The sequence below is a fragment of the Ambystoma mexicanum genome, chromosome 13 (genome assembly GCF_040938575.1).
Source record: "Ambystoma mexicanum isolate Mex_15411 chromosome 13, UKY_AmexF1_1, whole genome shotgun sequence".
Lineage (NCBI taxonomy): Eukaryota > Metazoa > Chordata > Amphibia > Caudata > Ambystomatidae > Ambystoma > Ambystoma mexicanum.
The window spans coordinates 113,287,526-113,309,435 of NC_090938.1; the positions used below are offsets into that span (position 1 = coordinate 113,287,526).

The 21,910-nt window shown below is 51.9% G+C and overlaps 1 protein-coding gene across 6 annotated transcripts in view; it reads right to left on the reverse strand.

Annotated features, from left to right (window-relative positions):
- CSDE1 (cold shock domain containing E1) overlaps positions 1-21,910 on the reverse strand; it is a 1,384,522-nt gene that overhangs the window by 314,951 nt on the left and 1,047,661 nt on the right. For all 6 annotated transcript variants that reach the window (XM_069633412.1, XM_069633411.1, XM_069633408.1 and 3 more), the window contains one exon: positions 10,353-10,472. In XM_069633412.1, the coding sequence (XP_069489513.1) occupies positions 10,353-10,472 (120 nt within the window). The remainder of the gene's footprint in view (positions 1-10,352; positions 10,473-21,910) is intronic.

A 21,910-nucleotide genomic window follows, 5' to 3' on the forward strand; every position in this document is an offset into this window, starting at 1 on the left:
GCAATCTAGGCATTCACTGAATCTTCCCTCTCCTTTTCCCACCATATTTCTCTGATCTCTCGCACCTGTCGCTACCACATCTTCTAAAGTCAAAGTCTGCTCCTCCCTTACCTTCCATGCAACAAAATCTTAATCTCCTCCCTTATCTTCTCTCGCCTCTATTGCTCCTCCCTATTCTTTGGACTACCTGTTTCTTATCTTGCCCCTCTCAAATATATCTACCACTCAGCCGTTCGTACCCTCAATCTCCTTGCCCCGCATGGCTCCATTTCTTCTTCGCGGTCCTCCCTCGGTTTGCTTCCCTTCCACTCCCAACTTAAATTTCATTTCCTCTTTCTAGTCTTTAAGTCTTTCCATGACCTGACTCCCCCTTATCTCTTCTCTTTCTATAATACCTTCCGCTCCCTCCGTTCAGCCGACCACTTCCTTTTCACCGTTCCCCCCCCTTCCCCAGGTGCTTCCCCCTGTTTCCGCCCCTTTCAGCTCCTAGCCCCCCCCCCTGCACCGGAACGCCTTACCTCTCAATCCGCTCCATACCTACCTTTTTCTCCTCCTGCTCTTCCCTGAAATCTCTCCTTCTCCATTTCCCGCCATGAAACCTTCCCCACCTCTCAATCTCTACCCTTCCCTCGAATCTTCCCTATGATCCTCTCTTCCTTCCCCTTATCCTGCCTCATTTTCACCCTATTAGCCCTCCTGTTTTTTCCCCCCTCCTTCCTTCCTTACCCCTTCACCTACAGATTAATTCCTCTTACTGTTTTTTTATTGGTTCGTTTCATGATTGTAAATTGTTTCTACTGTTATGTTCTATGTATTCTGTTTTAATGTACAGCGCTTTGGATGAAAGCGCTATATAAACAAAATAAATAAAAACACAAATACATTCCCTCTCGAGATCAGACTGGCTGCTCAGCTCGCTACCAAAAATTGTGTATTACAGACTTATACCAAAGGTTGGTTTTGCTAACACCTGTAGTCCTAATTGTGTGGTGGTGGGCCCAGAGCGTACTGCATGCAATTCTGCCTAACAAAGCAGTCGATGGAATCGACGATTTATTCTTCGACTTGTGCTTCGAGGGACTCGACCAGACGAAGTTTGACGATTTCTTGTGTCGAGTACTCAGTATCTCGAGGTGCTTGGGACTTACTACCTGGGATTCAGGGCACGCAGGTTTTTGCCATGGCTTTATGCTGGTCTTCGACTTGAGCATGGCCACTTGCGTTCTGCTTCGACAAGGATGGGGACTCATTCTCAGAGATTATAAGCATTTGCTTACAGAAATGTTCCCACTCCTTCGTCGAGGATATAGACGGGCAGGTTATGCTTCTTTCCTGAGAAGAGGGAAGAAAACTAAGGAGAAGGTGATCTACAACACCTTTTCTTCGACTTTTTAGAGGAGGAGGGGTGCCTGGAGTGAGATAGTTTCTTCTATAATTTATAGGGAGTCTAATCTCGCAACTCATGGGAAGACCCAATTTTCGAAGGTGTGGAAGGGGATTTTGGAACAAATCTACCCGCGGACAATTTAGCTGTACACTCTTTTAGGGCCTTACCTGTCATCGACTGACAAGATCGACAGTCTGAGGTTTCATGTTCAACGGCCAGGCATCAAAATACATATTGAATGCGGGTCCGTAATAGACAACTTGATGCCGCATTTTAGGCACTTTTTGAAACCACTTTTCGGAGTATATGGAGTCGAAGACGAGGCCATTTTGAAACACTTTTCTAAAGAAAACTGAAGTGCGCCGTAATTCTCGAAGCAATCGCATTCGCGGAAAAACAGAACTGAAGCTAACTGCTCACTAGCTGGCGCTGCGTGTGGTATTTGTACTCAACGATGTCAACCGAGGAAGAGGCTGTCCCGAGATATCGGGTTGACAGTGTCGATGCAGAGCCAACTGCCGAGAAGAAAAAAATATTCGGAAGCAGCTGAGGCTGGATACAAATATAAAATGATTAATACGTGGGAGGACACAATCCATTCGAAGTATGGCTTTATGAAGTCTTGTAGGACTTTAGAAACACTGTCTTCTTAACAGGGCCACAGTGGCAGTTGAGGATGTAGAAGCCTTCAGCTTTGAGTACACCGAGACCGCTGCAATGAATGATATATGCGGCTTCAGGTGTGCAGATAATGGCCTACATCACCCCCCCCTCACAACTTGCCTATACTTGGAATCTAGCATTTGTAGGCTAGAGTAGTCCGAGGCTTGGTTTAGCCCTTTTTGGCCAATGCGTCCACATGCTTTTGAAGGGGGATTCCTGATCTGGTTGATGCTCTCAGTGTCAACACCTCCGCCAGGACCCCTGCTTCTGGCTGCTCCTGCCGAGGTTGTGTTATTCCCAAGTATTCAGCCAAACCTGCCAGCCTGTCATGAAAGCCTCTGGCAAACGTGGATACTGGAGACATCCATATCTGGGGCATCTGCTATCCTCTGATCAGTGCTGTTATGCTGGGTAACAGTCTTCGGCTCAGAACCCTGATCTGTGGCATCTTGCTGTGTGACAGGTTGAGGAGGGACCTCTGGAACTACTTGTTGGAGGGTCTGCCATTGGGGTGCCCTGGTGAATAAGGTACTTAACTTTAGCCTTTACAGCCTACGCACATTCTTTTAGCTTATCCGGCAGTGGGCTAGAAAAAAGCCCCCTCCACCTGGCAAGATGCTTCTTCAATGACCGTGCTGTGAGCACGTCACAAGTGGAGCAGCCTTTCCAGCAGCGATCCTCTGCCAAGCACTGGAGGCAGAGAGGATGAGGCTCCGACACCAGGAACAACCCTTCACAAGACAGGCACTGACTGAAGCCCACCTGTACCGGCATTCGCCAGGGAGGCAAGAGACCTGTAAAAATAATGTGAACAAATAAAAATTGGAAACAAACTTTACTGGGCAATTGCAGGCACGTGGGATTAAGAGGGGGAAAAGGCCTCAACCACTAGCGCAGTGAAGTAGGTCTGCTCACGTCAATGCGGAAAAGAGGACTGAGGGAGACACTGGAGTGTGAAGTCAGCTGAGTGCACAATCCTGGTACCACGCCTTTACATTTAAAGGGGAAATGTTTTAAGTGGAAAAAAGGTTCAGTTCCCATACCTACCGAGGGATGCCCATGCAGTATGGAGTAAAGGGGATGGGACGTAGGAGTAAGAGGTGGTTTGCGCTGTGACGAGCAGTAGAAGAAATAGAAGTTTTAGCAGTCGACAGGTGTTTTTGTCGTCGAGGTGGAAGTCCTGGTCGTCTACGATTTTGTTGTAGTCTTCATGGCAGTAGCTGTTGAATGCAGAGGATCGACAAAGTCAGTGTAGCCTTTGTGGACTCAGGTTTTTTACATAGTGGCTAAGATAGGTAACCTGCTGCATCTTGGGTCTATTTAGTGTAGGTGGCATGCTCATTCACCCTTTTCCGATGCAGTCTCCTCATAGGACCTCTTCCTCTTGGAAAAGGGAGTGCGCTCATGGGGTCTGCTATGGTGCAGCAAAGCGTGGCTCCAAACAGAAGCAGAGTCCGAGGCCATGTCACTAATCTATGCCAGTCCTGGAGGGTCTTGTTCAATTTGAGAAATTGATGCTTTGTGGATGCAGATAGTAAATGCACTGTGAATGTCATCTTCCAATATTAGCTCAAAGGAAGCATTCCAATTCCACAAGAAATCACAATATATTTGTAGAAAGAAATGTGCAGATCACTGAATGAAGAAGAGAACTCCCAACACTTAAACATGCAGTGAAAAATCTGAAGATGTCCTCCTGGGGTGGAGCAAGTGAGTTTGATTCCCAGCCTGAAAACAGGGAATATTCAAACAGCATATGAATCTGAGATTCAATGCTGGATAACATTGTGTGCCTTGTAAGCAAAATATGAAAGAGCAGACTAGATGGCTATACAAGCAAATGGATCATGTGAAAAAGGTTTCCAAACTTCAAATCTGGACCATAAATGTTGAAAAGCGGAACTTGAAGCTATCAACACCAGCTAGTGGCAGCTGCATTCACCAAATTGGTGTCAGAGTAATGAACTGAAGGGCAGGCATGGCTGAAAATTCATGATGCACCGACTGCTGCTTTTCAATATAAAATATTCTTAAATACTACAGGAAAGAGGGTTGTTTTGGTACAGGTTGACACATGCTGCAGAGATGGAAATACAGACTAGTCATGAGTAACAAAATAAATCCTCATGTTTAGGAAGGAACAAGTTACTTACCTGTAACTGTTGTTCTCCAGCATGGGTCTGGCATGGATTCACATGCTCATGAATATTCCCAGTCAGGCTGGGAATCCTCGGTAAAGAAAAAACCAGTATCAGTTTCGTTTCTGATCTGTCCTTCGTAGTAGTAACCAATCACTGATCTCTGCGTCATACTGACCACAGCCAATGACTGCCCTCTACCTAAGTCCCGCCTCTGGCAGCCATCTTCAGATTTGGTAGCACGTGAAGTGGCGGTATGACCAAGTGAAGAGCCGCAGAGGGGTAGGCTGGAGGGTTCGCATGTGAATCCATGCCAGACCCATGCTGGAGAACAACAGTTACAGGTAAGTAACTTGTTCCTTCTCCAGCATGGGGTCTGGCATGGATTCACATGCTCATGAATAAAGAATACATAGCAGTACACACATGCACAACCACGGGAGGTGGCAAAGGCTCAACATTAAGCATTGCATCAAACTCAACATTAAGCAAATCTTACCTCCTCACCAGGCTCACCTTAGGCGAACAGGTTGCGCAGCACTGCTTGGCCGACCCTGGACTCCTCCCTGGAATCCCGATCAACGCAGTAGAATTTCGAGAAGGTGTGCGTCGACCTCCACGTAGCAGCCCTGCAGATGTCCAGCAAGGGCACACCAGATAGGAACACCGTGGTAGCTGCGATCGCTCTGGTGGAATGGGCTCTCGGACGGCCAGGCAGCGGTCGGTTTGCCAACCGATGACAGTACATGATACAGCCGGAGAGCCATCTGGAAATGGAAGCCTTCGAGAGTGCCTTCCCCTGATTGACAGGTCCAAAATTCACAAAGAGTTGTGACGTCTTCCGAAAACACTTTGTGCGGTCCACGTAGAACTTCAGCGCTCTAGCCACATCCAGCGAGTGCAAAGTCCTTTCAGCCGGCGACGAAGGCGACGGGAAGAAAACAGGCAACACCAAGGGTTCGTTGAGGTGGAAGTCCAACGGCACCTTGGGCATGAAGGAGGGGTGCGTCCTGAGCACTACCCTCGTGTCGTGAAGTCAAGTACGGTGCCTTGCAGGAAAGGGCCTGGATCTCTCCCACCCGTCGTGCGGAGGTGATAGCCACAAGAAACGCTGTTTTCCACGACAAGAACTTCAACAGAGCCGAGTGCAGAGGCTCGAACGGAGGTCCCATGAGCTTGGTCAGCACCACGTTCAGCTCCCACGCCGGGGCCGGAGCCCTTCACCGGCGGGAACGATCTGAACAGTCCCTTCATGAACTCTTTCACCAGACGATGAGACCACAAAGACGTCCGCCACGTGGTTCTGGTGTATCGGGAGATCGCAGCAAGATGAATCTTGATGGACGCGTGCGCCAGTCCAGCCTTGGCCAGCGTCAGTAGGTACGGCAGTACTTGAGGAGCCGTAATCAGTAGAGGGTTAATCTTCTGTGCGTGGCACCAGACAGAGAACCTCTTCCATTTGTGTACGTAGCATTTAAGAGTTGAGGATGCCCTGGCCTTTGCAAGAACCTCTCTGCAGTTGGCCGGTATGTCGTATCCTCCAAACTCTAACGCCGCAGGAGCCAGGCCTGCAAGTTCAGCGACTTCGGGTCGTGATGGAGGATGGCGCCTCCTTCCCTGGAGAGATCTGCGTCCCCTGGCAGCTTGATTGACGGGGACGCTGACAAGTCCAGAAGGTCCGGGAACCATATCTGCCTCGGCCACGCAGGTGCGACGAGGATCATCCTGCACCGTGACCTCTTGAGCTGGTTGATGAGCCGGATCAGCAATGGCAATGGAGGGAACGCGTATAGAAACAGGCCCTCCCAGGGGGAACGAGAAAGCATCGCCCATGCTCCTCGGCTGGGGAAACCTGCTGGCGAACCTCCGGCACTTGGAGTTCGTCGCCGTCGTGAACAGATCGATCTGGGGTGTGCCCCACCGTCGGAAGAGGCGGTCCACTAGATCCTGTCGTAGTTCCCACTCGTGGCACGAGCGCAGCTCCCTGCTGAGTGAGTCGGCGATGGTGTTTTTTATCCCTGCCAGATGAAACGGCACCAGAAACATCCCTTGGGCGACGGCCCAATGCCACAGATCCTGCGCCTCCCTGGACAGGGCTGGGGACCTGGTTCCACCCTGTTTCCTGATGTAGAACATGGTGGTGGTGTTGTCGGTGAAGATCCTCACCACCTTGCCCTTGAGGGACGGAAGGAAGGACCTGAGGGCCCAAAACACTGCACGGAGCTCCAGGACGTTGATATGGGGGGACTTCTCCGTCTGGAGCCAAAGGCCTCTCGCATGCAGATTCTCGGTGTGCACTCCCCACCCTTCCAGGGAGGCATCCGTGGTCACTGTCTCCTGGTGGCTGGGGGTCTGGAAGTCCATGTCCGCCGTCAGATGTGCGCGGGTGCCCCACCACCGGATCGCTCGTCGGAAACTCGTCGAGTGTGATCCTCTCCTCGAAGCTGCCCGTCGTCTGGATCCAGCGCGCGTCCAGGAACTCCTGCAACAGGCGCATCCGGAGCCTGCACAGGGGGATGAGGTAAATGCAAGAAGACATCATTCCTAGGAGGGACTTGATGGACCCCACTCTGGCTGCGTCCGCAACCAGCATCCGCTGCACCTTGCCCAGAATGGCCCTCGTCCTTTCCTCCGACGGGGAGGCCAGAAGTGACACTGTGTCGAGCTTCGCTCCCAGAAACAGTGCATCTTGCGCGGGCACCAGGTGGGACTTGGCGTAGTTTACGGAGAATCCCAGGTCCGTGAGAAGTTGGACGGTCCTTGCCGTGTGCTCCACGGCGAGCTCCCTCATCTTGGCTCGGATGAGCCAGTCGTCCAGGTAGGGGTAGACGTGGATCCCGGTGCAAGGCACTTGGTGAACACCCTGGGTGCCGACCTTAGTCCGAAGGGAAGGGCTCTGAACTGATAGTGACGCCCTTGGACAACGAACCTGAGAAACTTTCGGTGTCCCTTTAGGATGGGAATATGGAAGTAGGCATCCTCTAAATCCAACGACGACAGGAAATCGCCCTCCTCCAGCTGACCCAGGACGTGTTGGAGGGTGACCCTCTGGAACTTCTGTGCCTTGATGAATTTGTTCAGTCGTCGTAGGTCCAGGATGGGACGCCATGCTCCCATCTTCTTCTTCACGAGGAAGTATCTTGAGTAAACTCCGGAGCCCCGAAGCCTCTTTGGGACGAGATCGATGGCGCCCTTCCTGAGCATCGCCTTTACCTCCAAGAGAAGTTGAGGGACGTGATTTTCTTTCCTGGCCACAGGGGGGACGCGCGGGCACCTTCTTTGAAACTCGAGCGCGTGACCCTGGGCTAGGGGGTCCAGCACCCAACGGTCGGTGGAGATGGACTCCCACACGCTGACGAAGCTCGCCAGCCGGCCTCCCACCGGGGTGCTTTGGTGGGGGCCCGACCCCACGGCCGGTTCAGTCCTGCTTCGACGAGCCTTTGCCGCCTTGACCTCCTTGGCGACGACGGCGGGGTCCGCCAGCTTGCCTCGTCCCCTGTAAGCTTCCTGCGACGACGAACGGGCCGCTTGACGGTAGGTGGAAAATCCGCCGCCGGAACCTTTGGAGGCACCCTTGCCTCCGCCGAATTGAAAGGGCGGCCGCCGTTGCTGTAGAACCCCAAGAGCCCGGGCTGTCTCCGTGTCTGCTTTGATGGCTTGAAGGGAATCGTCCACTGTTTTCCCAAACAGGTTTCCATCGAACGGCATGTCCAAGACTCTGGTCTGCACGTCTTGACGGAAGTCAGTAGCCTTGAGCCATCCACGCCGCCTAAGGCACACGCCGTTGCCCAACTGGCGAAATCCAGTGTCTGCGATGTACGTCGCAATCGTAATGGCGTGGTCCGACGCCACCTCATCTTCCTGCAATATCTCTAGGGCATCCGCCCTCTTGTCGTCCGGTAGGAAGTCCAGCAGGGGGGCCAGTTTGTACCACAGCTCCCTGTCGTAGCGGGCTACGATAGCCAAGGCGTTGGCCGCCTTAATCGTCGTCGCTGCAGACGAGATGACCCTGCGTCCCATCGTATCCAATTTCTTTCCCTCGCCGTCCGGCGGGGAAGTCGACGTGGAGGCCGCCCCCCCCGCTTTCTTCCTGGCCGCGGGTCGGCTGTGCCCGGAGGCACAAGGGGGCCGCGTCCGGGACCCGGTACTTCTTCTCGTACCGATCCCTTCTAGTCGGTGTTGTGGATGGGTTCTTGAGGAGGGCGAGGCCCTCATCCCAAATATCGTCCGGTAGAGGCACGGAGAGGACCGTCTTCCTCTTGGCCTCGCGCCGTTGATCAAGGAAACCTTCCTTCTTCTCCTCCGGGCAGAGCTGGAAGAGCTCGGATGCCCTGGCGATCATGGAGTGAAACGATCCAATCTCGTCGGGCGGTGAAGCCCGGGTGGGAGGTGACGACGGCAGATCCTCGTCGAAAACCTCGTCCGTACCCGTCGCGGCCGTGTCAGTCCCCGTGTCATCCCCACGAGTAGTGGACGGGGAGGAGGGCTGAACAGGGCGCGATGGCTGAAAAGGAGGTGGAGGGTGAATCCTTCTCTTAGGGGGAGGGCTCCCAGAAGGGCCTGGCTCCGGGTCCCCCGTCGGGAGCGGTTCCTCCGCTGGTGGTAACGGCAGTCTCGTCCTTATCTCCTAGCATAAGGAATGTATAGCCAACAAAATGGCCGCCGAGTTGTCTTGCGGCGCTGGTTGAGGGGAGTCCGATGGGCGGTCAGGGGCCCCATCGGCACCCTCGACGATACCGTCGTCTCCTACGTCGGGATCCCTCCCGACGGGCTGGTCTTCTTCCACGCCAACGCCGTGGCTTAAGACCTCGATCAGCTCTTCCTCAGAGGTTGAGGCTGAATCCATGACGACCTCCTGCCCCCCTTTTTATTCTCCGGAGGTTTCACGGGGGTCCTGTCGATGGGCATAAAAGAGGACTCCCTCCGCGGTGGCAGGGAGACTCTGAGCCCCGAGGTCGCCACCACTGGTGTAGCCTCCACAGGCTGAGCCAGGGCCGCCGCGACTCTCGATAGAGGCCTTGGCCGGATGGATTAAGGCTTTCACCACCTTAGGTGCGTTCACCGCCTTCTCCTTGGTGGCTGGGGGCACTGCCTCACTCTCCCTCCGATGGGGCCTTCGAGCTCGACCGGGGCCTCTCCAGGAGCTTCGCCGGGTGCTCGGCCTTCCTCTTACCCGAACCAGAGCGTTGGCTCGTGGTTGATGGTGCCGGGGAGGATGCGCCCTGCCTGGCGCCCATAGAGCCTGACCGTTTGGCTCTCCCGGTGCCAGCGGACTCGCGGTGCTTGGCCTTGTGTTGGACCCCCGTCGCCGGGGCGTCCGCAAAGGTCTTAGAAGACCGCTCGGATTTCTTCCTCTTCTTCTCGCCTGACGGACTCTTCCCTTCCAGCCAGTTGGCGAGACGTTGATGGCGGTCCTTCATGGTCCGCTCCGACATATTGACGCAAAACGCACAGTCCTTCTCCACGTGCGTCTTGTCCTCATGTAGGCAGTAAAGACAAAAGGAGTGTTCGTCCTCCTTAAAGACATTCTGAAGCTGGCATCCAGGGCAGACCCTGAACAGCTTTCCAGGCGTCGAGCTTCCCTTCTCCTGGGCCATGTCCGAGATGGGCCTGAGAAACTTCTGGAGTCCTCCAAAAGCGTAGCTCGACGAAATCTTCACCCTTGAGGGGCGTAGATGAATCCGACACGGGTCCCCGTTGATCGGATGAAGAATCGGTGGAACTTGAGGCTCTTTTTGACTGAAAAAAAAATCAAGCTTTTTGAGAAAAACGTGAAAAAATAGCACTAACGCTCGAGAGCAATAGCACGAGGATCCCAACACTTGAACGTGCGGTAAAAATCTGAAGATGGCTGCCAGAGGCGGGACTTAGGTAGAGGGCAGTCATTGGTGGCTGTGGTCAGTATGACGCAGAGATCAGTGATTGATTACTACTACGAAAGACAGATCAGAAACGAAACTGATACTGTTTTCTTTACCGAGGATTCCCAGCCTGACGACGGGGAATATTCATGAGCATGTGAATCCATGCCAGACCCCATGCTGGAGAAAAGATGATTCACCAATAGTTGCATGAAGCAGCCAGATAAACAATGGGATGTACAAAGCAATAGTTAACCAGTAGAAATAACACTCCCATACTTGCAAAAACCATTATATACTTACCCTCATCTGTGATTTCAATCATTCCTTGGTATTCGTTCTGTGAGGGATCCACACTCCTTAGTGGTCTTACTACTTTGCCCCAATAAACTGGGTCATCAATTTCACCATTGGAATCCACAACTAAAAGAAATACGTAAACCAGTATGAGTGGATCAAATTCTCATTCAGCTAAATGACCTCTCCCACAATCTCAAACACTCATTACTTTTTTTTATACCCAAGAAGGAATAGTCCTTAAATAAGTGTTTTAAAAGCCAAAATTCAAACAAAGAGTGCAGGTTGGATACTTGGCTGAAATAAATCACATTCATGAAGAACTAATTACTTACCCCTGTTAATGTTCTTTCAGCTCGATGTTCCTCCGACGTATTCCTCATCTTTGATATACTCGCAAGTCTGCCTGCATCATCAGACATTTTTCATAGTATCAGGCGCCATGGTTTGATTGGTGACCTCAACTGCCTCCATCCGGTCCTCGGCCATGATGTCGACGATGGTATAAGTAGCTCACACAGCGACCCTTGCCTATGTTCTAGTTCCATCCAATGCGTAGCTGTCTTAAAGGGGTGACCCAGACGTTGAAAGAGCAGGTGTAAAAACACAGAAATTCTCGGCAAGTAAGAGGGCAAGGATGGGAAGGCGATGAGAAATACATGGGAGGAACATCCAGTTGAAAGATTACTACCAGGTGTAATTTGTTCGAAACTATTGTGTCCTACCACATATTCCTCATCTTCGATACACTCCCAAAGCAGTATGTAGAAGGAAGTTCAAGTATTGTTGAATAATACTGTGAAGTACAGCCTTGCCAAATTCTGCCTCCTGGCACAAAGTCCAGACATTAGTATTGGCAGAAAGTGTGTAGAGAGGACCAAGTAGCCGCACGATAGAGGTCCTGTACAGGGCACCCCTCTTTGAAGAAATTAAGTAGTAGCCACTACACGGGTGGAATGTGCTCTTAACCCATCGGGCTGATCTTTGCCAGACAATATATAGCATTCTGAAATGCACAGAATAATCCATTGTGAGATGGTTTGTTTGGTGACAGCTTGTCCCAATGTGTGCCCTGAATATCCCACAAAGAGCTGGTCGTCTTGTCTGATGTTAGACATTCTGGAAACGTAGAAGCTCAAGGCCCTTCTTGGGTCTAAGCGACAATCTATCCTCCTTAGATGGATGAACAGGCGGATAAAAGCAGGTAACACTATTTTCTGAGTTAAATGAAACTCAGATACCACATTTGGTAAGAAATTAGTGAACTCCTACCCCCTCCACACCCGCTAGTTATCCTGGCCCAATCCAGAGCGATCAGGATCATGTACTTTCCAAACTTTCTCAACCTCCTCATGACAGGAAGAATGACAGGGACTGGAGGAAGCACGTACTGGAGTGAAAATTCTCAGTCCACTCCGAACACGTCTCCCAGAGCTCCTTTGAGGAAATTCCCTGGAGCAAAAATGGTTGCACTTCCTGTTGACACTGGATGCAAACAGATCCACCCGGGGGATTCCCAAAAGGGAGACTATCTCTAGAAGGACTTCCTGACCAAACTTCCACTCGTGGGAGATTGTGCTTTGCCTGCTCAGAGCGTCCAACGCTATGTTTTCTTCTCAGGCTACATGAACTGCGAGAATGAACAAGTTACTTACCTGTAACTCTTGCTCTCCGGCATGGTTTCATATGCTCATGAATATTGCCCATCGTCAGGCCTGGTATCCTGGATTCACATGCTCATGAATAAAGAATATATTGTAATTGGGATCCAACCTGCAATTCTCCGCTTAGTCTTACTTTCAAGTCGAGTGCGTTGCCCCTGGGCTATCCTCCCGAGACAGCACCGAAATGCTAGGCAATGAAAAGACAAGGGTTTTGGGACTAGAGGCAGAGTCAACGACTGCTGTTGTACTGAATCTCCTTTTTCTGATCGACAAGAGAAGCTCCGGAAGGGACTACTTCTTCCCTTGGGTTAGTGGCACCAACTAACCCCGAGACGAACCCCACTGGAGCATCTTCCCCGAGTGGCTGAACTACTTTGCTGTTGCAGGAACTGAGTGCCAGGGGTGGAGAAATCTATAGTCTAGTGAAACGTCTGCACTCTTCTCTTGGCCCTCCTCCTACTCTCACATGTTAGGCTAAAAACCTCAGGGTCATCTTCGACTCCACACTCTTTTTCTCCTCACATCTCTGACATCTCTAAGAAGTCACACTCCCAGCTGCACCTCTGAGGGATTCTTCCTTTCCTCTCCTTGCCCCAGAAGCTCACTCTCTCCAGAGCTCTGGTTGTCTCTAGGCTGGACAATTACAACAGCCTCTTTCTAAATCTGCCTGCTTCTACTCTCCGGCCTCGGCAACTCATCCAGAACAGGACCGCAAGACTTGTCCTTGGCCTCAAGCCCAGGAACTGTATCCCTCCAGGACTGAAATCTCTGCTATGGCTCCCAGTGGCTGCGAGGATTAAGTTCAAAACCCTCTGCATTATCCACAAGGCCTTCTGTGGCCTGGGGCCACAATACCTTAAACTCTCACTTCCTAAACATCTCCCTTCTCGAACTCTTTGCTTATCCACCTCCAACTTCCTCAGGGTCAGTCGCTTCTCCAAGCAACGAGTTGGTGGTAGATCTCTTGGGGCCTCCCTCTGGAACAGCCTCCCTGAAACTTGAGAACCATCTCCGGTTCCGGGAGCACCTCAAAACCCTTCTGCTTCTGGTTTTTCTCCTCCTCTCCCCTGCTGATTTCCTGGTTGAAACTGATTCTGCACTCGTTACCTGGCCACCCTCTGATCTCGGACCCAGGTCCCCTCACCCGCCAGTTGCACCCCTGCACTGCCTTCCTTGGAACCCCCGCACTTGGGGACTGTTTTCTGCATCCCTAATAGTCCCACTAACACCTGATGTCTGCACTTGCCACCAGCCGGTCGTATTTTTACCTTATTTATTCTCTCCCCCCTGCCCTCCTCCCATGTACTGCACTTTTCCCTCCCCCTAACCATGTGCTATCTGCATGGCACTTGGCCTAGTAGGGTCTCTGTCTCGCCTCCCATGCCTTGTCGCGCCTTGAATCACTCGTGTATAGGCGTGTTATAAATGCCATATCAATCCGGCCAGAAGCTCCAGGAGTCTAAGGACCCATCCAGAAGCAGGACTCAAGGAATGAAGGAAGGAACAAGTTACTTACCTGTAACCTGTTCTCCAGCATGGATTTGGTATGAATTCACATGCTCATGAATATTCCCTGTTGTCAGGCTGGGAATTCTCAGTAAAAGAAAAATCTGTTTTTTTTAGTTTCTAAACAGTCTTTCTCCCATAAACCAATCACTGAGCTCTGGGTCATACTGCTCCCAGCCAATGACTACCCTCTACCTAAGGCCCTCATCTGGAAGCCATCTTCAGATTTGGTAGCACGTAAAGAGGCAGTAGGACCAAGAAAAGAGCTGCAGAGGGACGAGCAGGAGGGTTTGCATGTGAATCCATGCCGGACCCATGCTGGAGAACAGTTACAGGTAAGTAACTTGTTCCTTCTCCAGCATGGCGTCTGGCATGGATTCACATGCTCATGAATAAAGAATATCCGTACACACATGCACAACCACAGGAAGTGGCAAGGCTCAACAGAAGCAATCTCTTAACTCCTCTCCAGGCTCACCTTCAAGCGAACAGGTTAGGCAGCACTGCTTGGCCGACTCCTCCCTGGAATCCCTGTCGACGCAGTAGACTTTTGTGGTGGTGTGCGTAGATCTCCATGTAGCAGCCCCACAAATGTCGAGCTTGGGCACACCAGAAAGGAACAACGTTGTAGCAGCAATCGCTCTGTTAGAATGGGCTCTCGGACGGCCAGGCAACGGTCAGTTTGCCAACCGATGACAGTGATACAGCAGGAGAACCACCTGGAAATGGAAGCCTTGGACAGGACCCTTCCATGGTTCACAGGACCAAAGTTTACAAAAAGCTGAGGAGTTCCCCAGGAAACTCTTTGTGCAGGCCACGTAAGACTTCAGCGCTCTAGCCACATCCAGCGAGTGCTTTCAGCCAGCGACAAAGGGGTCAGAAAAAACACAGGTAACACCAAGGGCTCGTTGAGGTGAAATACCGACGGAACCTTGGGCATGAAGGAGGGGTGCGTCCACAGCACCACCCTCGCCTCATGGAAAGTCAAGTAAGGCCGTTTGCAGGATAGGGCCTGGCTCTCACTCGTCTTGCAGAGGTGATGGCCACGAAGAACACGGTCTTAAATGACAAACTTGAGCGGGACTGAATGCATAGGTTCAAATGGGGCCCCCATGAGCCTAGTCTGCACCACATTGAGTTCCCACACCAGGGCCGTAGCTTTCACCGGAGGGAACGAGCGGAACAGTCCATTGATTAACTCCTTAACTAGACGGTGCGACCACAGTGAAGACCATCCCGGAGACCTGGCGTAGCTGGTGACAGCCGCCAGATGTACCTTCATGGAGGCGTGAGTCACCCCCAACTTAACCAAAGACAGTAAATGTTGAAGTACTTCAGGAGCCGTGACTCAGAGGGTTGATCTTCTGCGAGCTGCACCAAGTCGCAAAGCACTTCCATTTGTGTCCGTAGCATTTGAAAGTAGACGATGCCCTGGCCTTGGCAAGTACCTCCCTGCAGTCCGCCAGAAGATTGTAGCCACCACACTAATGCTGCAGAAGTCAGGCCTACAGGTTCAGAGATCTGTGGTCGTGCTGCAGAATTGCGCCACCTTCCCTGGCGACAAGATCTGCGACCACTGGCAGCTTGAATGGGGGGCAACGGGGACGATGACATGCTGAGAAGGTCCTGGTACCGGATCTGCCTCAGCCACACTGGTGCAACGTGGATCACCCTGCACCAGTACCGTCTGAGTTGGCTGATGACTCGAAGTAGCAGTAATGGAGGGAACTGCCCTTCCCAAGGTAATGAGAATGTGTCCCCCATGCTCCCCAGCTGGGGGAATCTGCTGGTGAACCTCCAGCACTTAGTGTTGGTCGCCGTCGCAAACAGATCGATCTGGGAACTGCCCCCATTTGAGGAAAAGGTTGTTCACTTTATCCCGTCGAAGCTCCCACTCGTGGCAAGAGCAGCTCCGTGCTGAGAGTCAGCAACTGTCATTTACTCCTGCCAGGTGAAAAAGAAAGAGTAACAGCCCTTGGGCGACAAGTCCTGCGCCTCTTTGGAGAGCGCTGGGGATCTGGTGCCCCCTTGCTTCTGGATGTAAAACATTGTGGTGGTATTGTCCATGAAGACCCTCACCACTTTCCCCTTGAGGGACGGCAGAAACGACCCGAGGGCCCAAAACACTGCCCGCAGTTCCAGTATGTTAATGTGTGCCGTCTTCTCTTCTGGCAGCCACAGGTCTCTGGCGTGAAGACATTCGGTGTGAGCTCCCCATCCTTCTGTGGAAGTGTCTGTCGTGACCGCCTCCTGGTACGGGGGCTCTGGAAATCCGTGCCCCCGGCAATGTTGGAGCATACGACCCACCACTTTTATCGCTCGATGGAACTTATTGCGCACAATCTTGTACTGAAGCCTTCCTTTAGAGGACGCATCCACAACCTGCAGAGCCAAATCAGGTATATGCATGACATGCCAAGCAGCAACTTGATGGTCCACACTGTGGCGATCTTCAGTGCCAACAGCCACTGAACCTTGCCCAAGATGCTGGCTATCCTCTGCTCTGAAAGAGACGCCAGGCAGGACACCGTGTTGAGCCTGTACCCCAGGAACAGCGCGTGCTGCAATTGAGTCAAGTAGGACTTTACATAATTCACTGAGAACCCCAGTTCTGTCAGCAGCCGGATGGTCCTTGCTATGTGGTAGACGAGGTCCTTTGACTTGGGCCAGATGAGCCAATCGTCCAGGTAAGGGTACACGTGGATCCCGTGCAGCCGCAGATGGGCTGCCACTGGTGGTAGGGTGCAGACTTCAGTCCAAAGGGAAGAGCCTAGAACCGGTAATGTTTCCCTTGGATGACAAAACGCAGGAACTAGTGATGCTTCTTGTGTATGGTGACGTGGAAGTAAGCGTCCTCTAGATCCAACAGTCTCCTTGCTCCAGCTGGCAGAGCATGTGCTGCAGCTTTACCATCCCAAACTTGTGGGACTTTATGTACTTCAGTCGTAGGTCAAGAATGGGCCTCCAGCCCCAAGTCTTCATTCATACAAGAAAGTATCTTGAGTAAACTTCGGAGCCCCAGAGTCACTGTGAAACCAACTCGATCGCCCCTTTGCGTAACATGGCCCGAACCTCCAGCAGTAGCGGAGGGAATGGGATTTTACTCATGGACCGCCAGTAGTATTAGCGTACACTTTTGTTGAAATCCCAAGGTGTGACAGTGGGCGAGAGCATCCAGCACCCATCGATCGGTGGAGATAGTCTTCCACACACTGAAGAGATTAGTCAGCTGGCCTCCCACTGGGGTTCATGGGTGGTGGGCCGGCATCCTGCCTGGTTCAATCTTGCTTAGAGGTAATCTGTCCGCCTTGGGCCCTTGACAATGACAGCCACCTCTGAAGGTCTTGGAGCGACCCCCGTTGGCTTCCTGGGTCGAAGATAGAGAGGGTTGGTGGTCAGAGGAAGAGCCCCCGCCTATTGGACTTCCCTCTTGAGTAACGAAAGGACGGCCAGTGTTGCTGGTGGGCGCCCAAGGCACGGGTCGTCTGTCAGTCTTGATGGCCTGGAGGGATTCATCAATGGCCTTCCCTAACAGGTTGTCTCCGTCGATACGGCATGCCCAGGACCCTCCTCTGGACCTCTTGCCAGAAGTTGGTGGCCATTGTTGATTAGATATGATATGTTACTTATGACGCGCTTAATACTGAGAGGTTTCTAAGCGCGGACCCGTGGATTAAACCTCTGTTCCGTGTCTTGTTTCCAAGGTGCGCACGTTGCGCCTGTGCTATCCTTGCGGCCTTGAGTCAGCCACGACAGCGAAGGCAAACCCTGTTGCCCATCTGGCGGAAACACGTGTCCACGATGTCCAGTGCCAATGTGATGGCGTGGTCCGACGCCACCTCGCCTTCCTGGATCTCCAAAGCATCAACCAGTTTGTCCGCGTGGAGGAAATCCAGGAGGAGCCATTTTGTACCAAAGCTCCCGGTCATACCTGGCTACCATCGCTAGGGCAGTGGCCACCTTGACCGTTGTCACCGCTGAGTAGATGACCTTTCTACCCATGGAATCCAATTTCTTCCCCTTGTTGTCCGGAGGGGCTGACTAAGAAGACACCGCACTCGACAATTTCTTCCTTGTGGTTGCCGACGGCAGAGACTTTGAGCAGGTCTCTCTTTGCAGGGGTTGAGGTGGGGTTCCTCAGCAGGGCCAGCCCCTCATCCAAAACGTTTTTCAGGAGCGGGACGACAGGATGATCTTCCTCTTCGCCTCCCGGCGCAAATACAGGAAGCCCTCCTCCTCTTCCAGGGCGAGTTGGAAAAGCTCTGATGCATGGGTGGTCATGGAATAAAAGGATCCCATTTCTTCTGGTGGAGAAGCTCTTGGCGGCTGTGGCGATGGCGGATTTCAGCCGTCTGTGTCCATTGTCGCTGTGTCCGTACCCGTCCCTCTAGGGAGGGGGGGTGGGTGGGGCCAGCGATGGTTGGAATCAAGGTGTAGAATGTCTCCCCTTTACAGCTGGCTGCCCCGGTGTCAACGGGGTCACCGGGGTTGGCGACGCTGGTGGTACCACCAGCGTGTGAAGCGCCGAGGGGATATCCTGCGAGACGTCTCTCGGGGGCACTTGGGAAACAGGGTCAATGGGCCCAGCGCCCATGTCATCCCCATCGACTGTCGCCAGTCGCCGCCTCCGGTGGGGCATAGTACCGACATTTCTATCGTCGTCACCACCCTGAATGGTTTGGACGGAAAGCATCTCCTCCAACGAAGAATTGTCAGTTCCCTGGAGTTCTTCACTGCCCCACTCCCCTTTTTCTTCAGGTCCTGAGGGGGTCGGTCTAGGGCTGATGTCCGGCATCCTTTCCTCCGGAGTCTTCGAACCAGCTTGGCTAACGCCTCCCTCCTGGGAGGAAGAGTGTCTCTAGCTGCCGTCGGGGCACCCTGGGCAGGGTCTGCCCCTTTTGCCTTCGAGAGGGAGGCCACCACCAACTCCACTGAGGTGGACAATTCGGCCTGGAGCACCAGGGCCGTCACGGGAAGGCCGGGTCCCTTGTCCTGCTTGGCCTTTACAGGCAGGTCAGACACCTTGTCTTGCTTTGCCTGCTCCTTTACAGGCAGGTCAGGCACCTTGTCCTGCTTGGCCTTCTCCGGCGTCTCCCGCAGCTTCCCCGGGGTAGCAGACTTCCGTTTTGGACGAAGAGCTGGAGCAGTGGCTGGATAACGATGCTGATGGAGACAATGAGCGCGCCCTAAGCATTGCGGGGTCCGCAGGAGCGGCGACCCTGACAGAAGCTGACTCGCAGTGCTTGGCCGTGTGTGTTATCCCCACAGATGGAGCGCCCTGAAAGGACTTAGAAGGCCGCTCCGGTTGGCTGGATCCAGAAGAGACATGCCCCTGTGAAACACCTGGGGTAGTGGCCCTGAACCACGTCGATCCTTTGTGTGCTTAGTGAAGCTACGGCAGATCTCACAATCTTCTTTATCCGTCTGTGTAAGCAATACAGGCACTGGTAATGCTTGTCGTCCATGAACACATCACGCAAACCGCAGCTGGAGCACAGCTTGAAGAGGGAAGTGCGGGCCTCCTCAACCGACATGATCCTCGTGGTGTAGGCCTGACGAACTTCTGAAAGATTACAAGAATACAAATTTCTGCCCCCGAGAGGCATGAAAAGAAGCTGAAAACCGTTAATCGGAAGGATAAATAGTTGAGCACACAGGCTCCATTTGACCAAAAAATCTAATTTATCCATCACAAAAGTGAAAAACACAGAAAAGCTCGAAGATGGTTGCCATAGGAGGGGCTTAGGTAGAGGGCAGTCATTGACTGGCTGGGGGCAAGTAAGAACCAGAGCTCAGTGGTTGGTTTGAAAAGACAGTTTAGAAACGAAACAAACTTTTCTTTTACCGAGGATTCCCAGCCTGACTACAGGGAATATTCATGAGCATGCAAATCCGTGCCAGGCCCCATGCTGGAGAAGCCCAACCGGTATCCAAGATCCATGGTGGTGCTGCTGTTGTTCCGAAAAGCGCCTGTAGCCGCCGACAACCTCCAAATTACTACCACAGGAGTCCTCCAGACATCCTCCCTCTTGTCCCCACGATTGAGACTCAGGAAACCAGGATCTGCATTGCTGCAACAGGACTGAATCCAGCTGGACCACTCTTCTTCAAACCAGAGGTACTGTTTAGACTTGGGTTACTTACCTCTGTGTCTTTAGCTCTGCTCTTCTCAGTTGAGACTTGCAGTGGCTACTTTTGTTAGAGTTGATTGCTACTCTGCTTTCCACAAGTTTAACGACCCTACAAGTGAGGTCTACAAAAACTAACTTTGTGCAAGACTTATTAACTACGAAGTGCCTCAGCTCCATGGACTGTGCTCCAATTGAATTTGGCTGTCCTAGCTCGCTGCAGACTCTTCTACTCCATTGACTGATATTTTCTGTCCCTCAGAGGCGATAGCTTGTTTTAAGACTGTTATTGTGGGGAAAGGTTTTGTCTAGATTTGATTGGAAGATTTAAGTATACTTGCATGCCCTGAGAACCTGTTTAACCTTTCCTTTCTGCAACCTCAGAATCTGCAGTGTACCAGTGATATATAAATGCAATTACTGTCCTTATGAATGAAGTCACCTCTGAATGTAGGAAGTGTGTAAAAAGCCTCTCTAAAGAGAATCGACTAAAACATAGGCAGATTGCGGATTCTGGAAAAGTATTTTAAAGTATATTTGATAGTTACATATCTTGCCCTTTTTAAAGAGCAATTATTAAAAAATTGATGTTAAATAACTATTTAAGTGAAACTTTGAGTATAAGTGTGTATAAGTGTTACTTGGCTACTTGCATTTACACATTTCATTGCTACAGCTCACATTTAACCCTCTTCAGATAGGCCAAGCTGCTGAGTCTCACTACCAACAGGTGTAGTACAGCCATATACCAAAAGGTAGGTTACCTAATACTAAATAGACAAGTGTTGTGTAGTCTTACAGTGTTACTACTTCAATTCTTGTCTAACACCCTCTCGTTTAACTTCCACTCATAGTTGTCGACCCCAAGTCTGTGCCTGTCCGCCTCTAGGTTGGACTCGCCCGGCAGGCAGGTGGATCGCAGAGAGCCAAATGCTGTTCGCCAAGGCCCATTTCCATATATGGATCATTAGCCTACAGAGGGGGTGATCTGGTGCTCCCCTGTTTGTTTAGATTGTACATGGAGGTAGAGTTGTCCTTTCGAATGCAGACTAGGCTGTTTTTTGATAACCGTGAGGAAGGCTTTCAATGCTAGCCACATGGCCATCATTTTGAGGCAATTGATGTGCTTGTCCTGGCCCTCTCTTGACCATCGGCCGTGCACACCAAGGTTGCCCAGCGTGACTCCCCATCCCTCGAGAGGAATCCGTCATCAGTGTACGTAGGTCGGGGCTGTCTGAAGGGTCTGCCCGCCATGAGATTTGTATCAATACTCCACCATAATAAATCCTGGTGAAGATGCATTGATATGGTGATTAATGCTGCCCGAGAACCAGCTTCTTGGCTCCAAGAGGCTGAATAATTTAGCTGCTGCCTCATTTTGACTCTGGCATGAGGCACTGCCAGGAGGCAGGCTGCCATAATCCCCATCAGGTGTTGGTACCACCATGCAGATGTCACCTCTGCTGAGGAAATGCCTGGTAGCCCTTTTGATCTCTGTGACCATGTCCGCAGTGTGAAATATTTTCTCCTTTGTATCCCAGATGAGGCCCAGGAAGGTCAATGACTAGGCTGGAGCTACAACTTCTTGAGGTTGGAGAACCCCAATTCGTAGAGAGTTTGCATTAGCCTGGCCGCTGTATACTCTACTTGCTCTGGCGTGTCTGCACGAACCAACCAGTCTCAGTAAGAATAAACCTGGTGGCTCACTGATCTGAGTAGTGCAGCCACCGCATTCATGAGCCTAGTCTAGTGAACACCCTCGGGGCTGAATTGAGGCCAAATGAAAGGACCTTGTAGTGGAAGTGTGAGCCCATGATACTAAACCGTAGGAAGGAACAATGAGGCTGCCAAGTTGGGACATTCAGGTATGCATCCTTCAGATCCAGGGAGCACGCCCAGTCTCCCCCACACAGCGCCTCTGCTATCAGTACTGGCGTAACGATATTGAACCTTTGAAGGGGTAGGTAAAGGTTTATGGACAGATCTAGGACTACTCACAGGCCTACCTGGTTCTTCTGTAGTGCAATGAGAAGAACCCAAAGTTTCTCTGAGAGGGGGGCGGGGGGAACTTACTCTACTGCCTTGCTCTCGACCAGAGAACAAATCTCTGCAAGGAGAGATGGTGTCCCAAGCTGAGGGGAGGAGTGGGGGAAGGGTGGGGATTGGGCGGAAAGGGGCAAAATGGGGCAGTGGGTAGGATAAACATGAGGTATAGGAAGGCGGTAGCCCCAAGCCCACAGATAGTATCCAAAGGTCCACAAAAGAG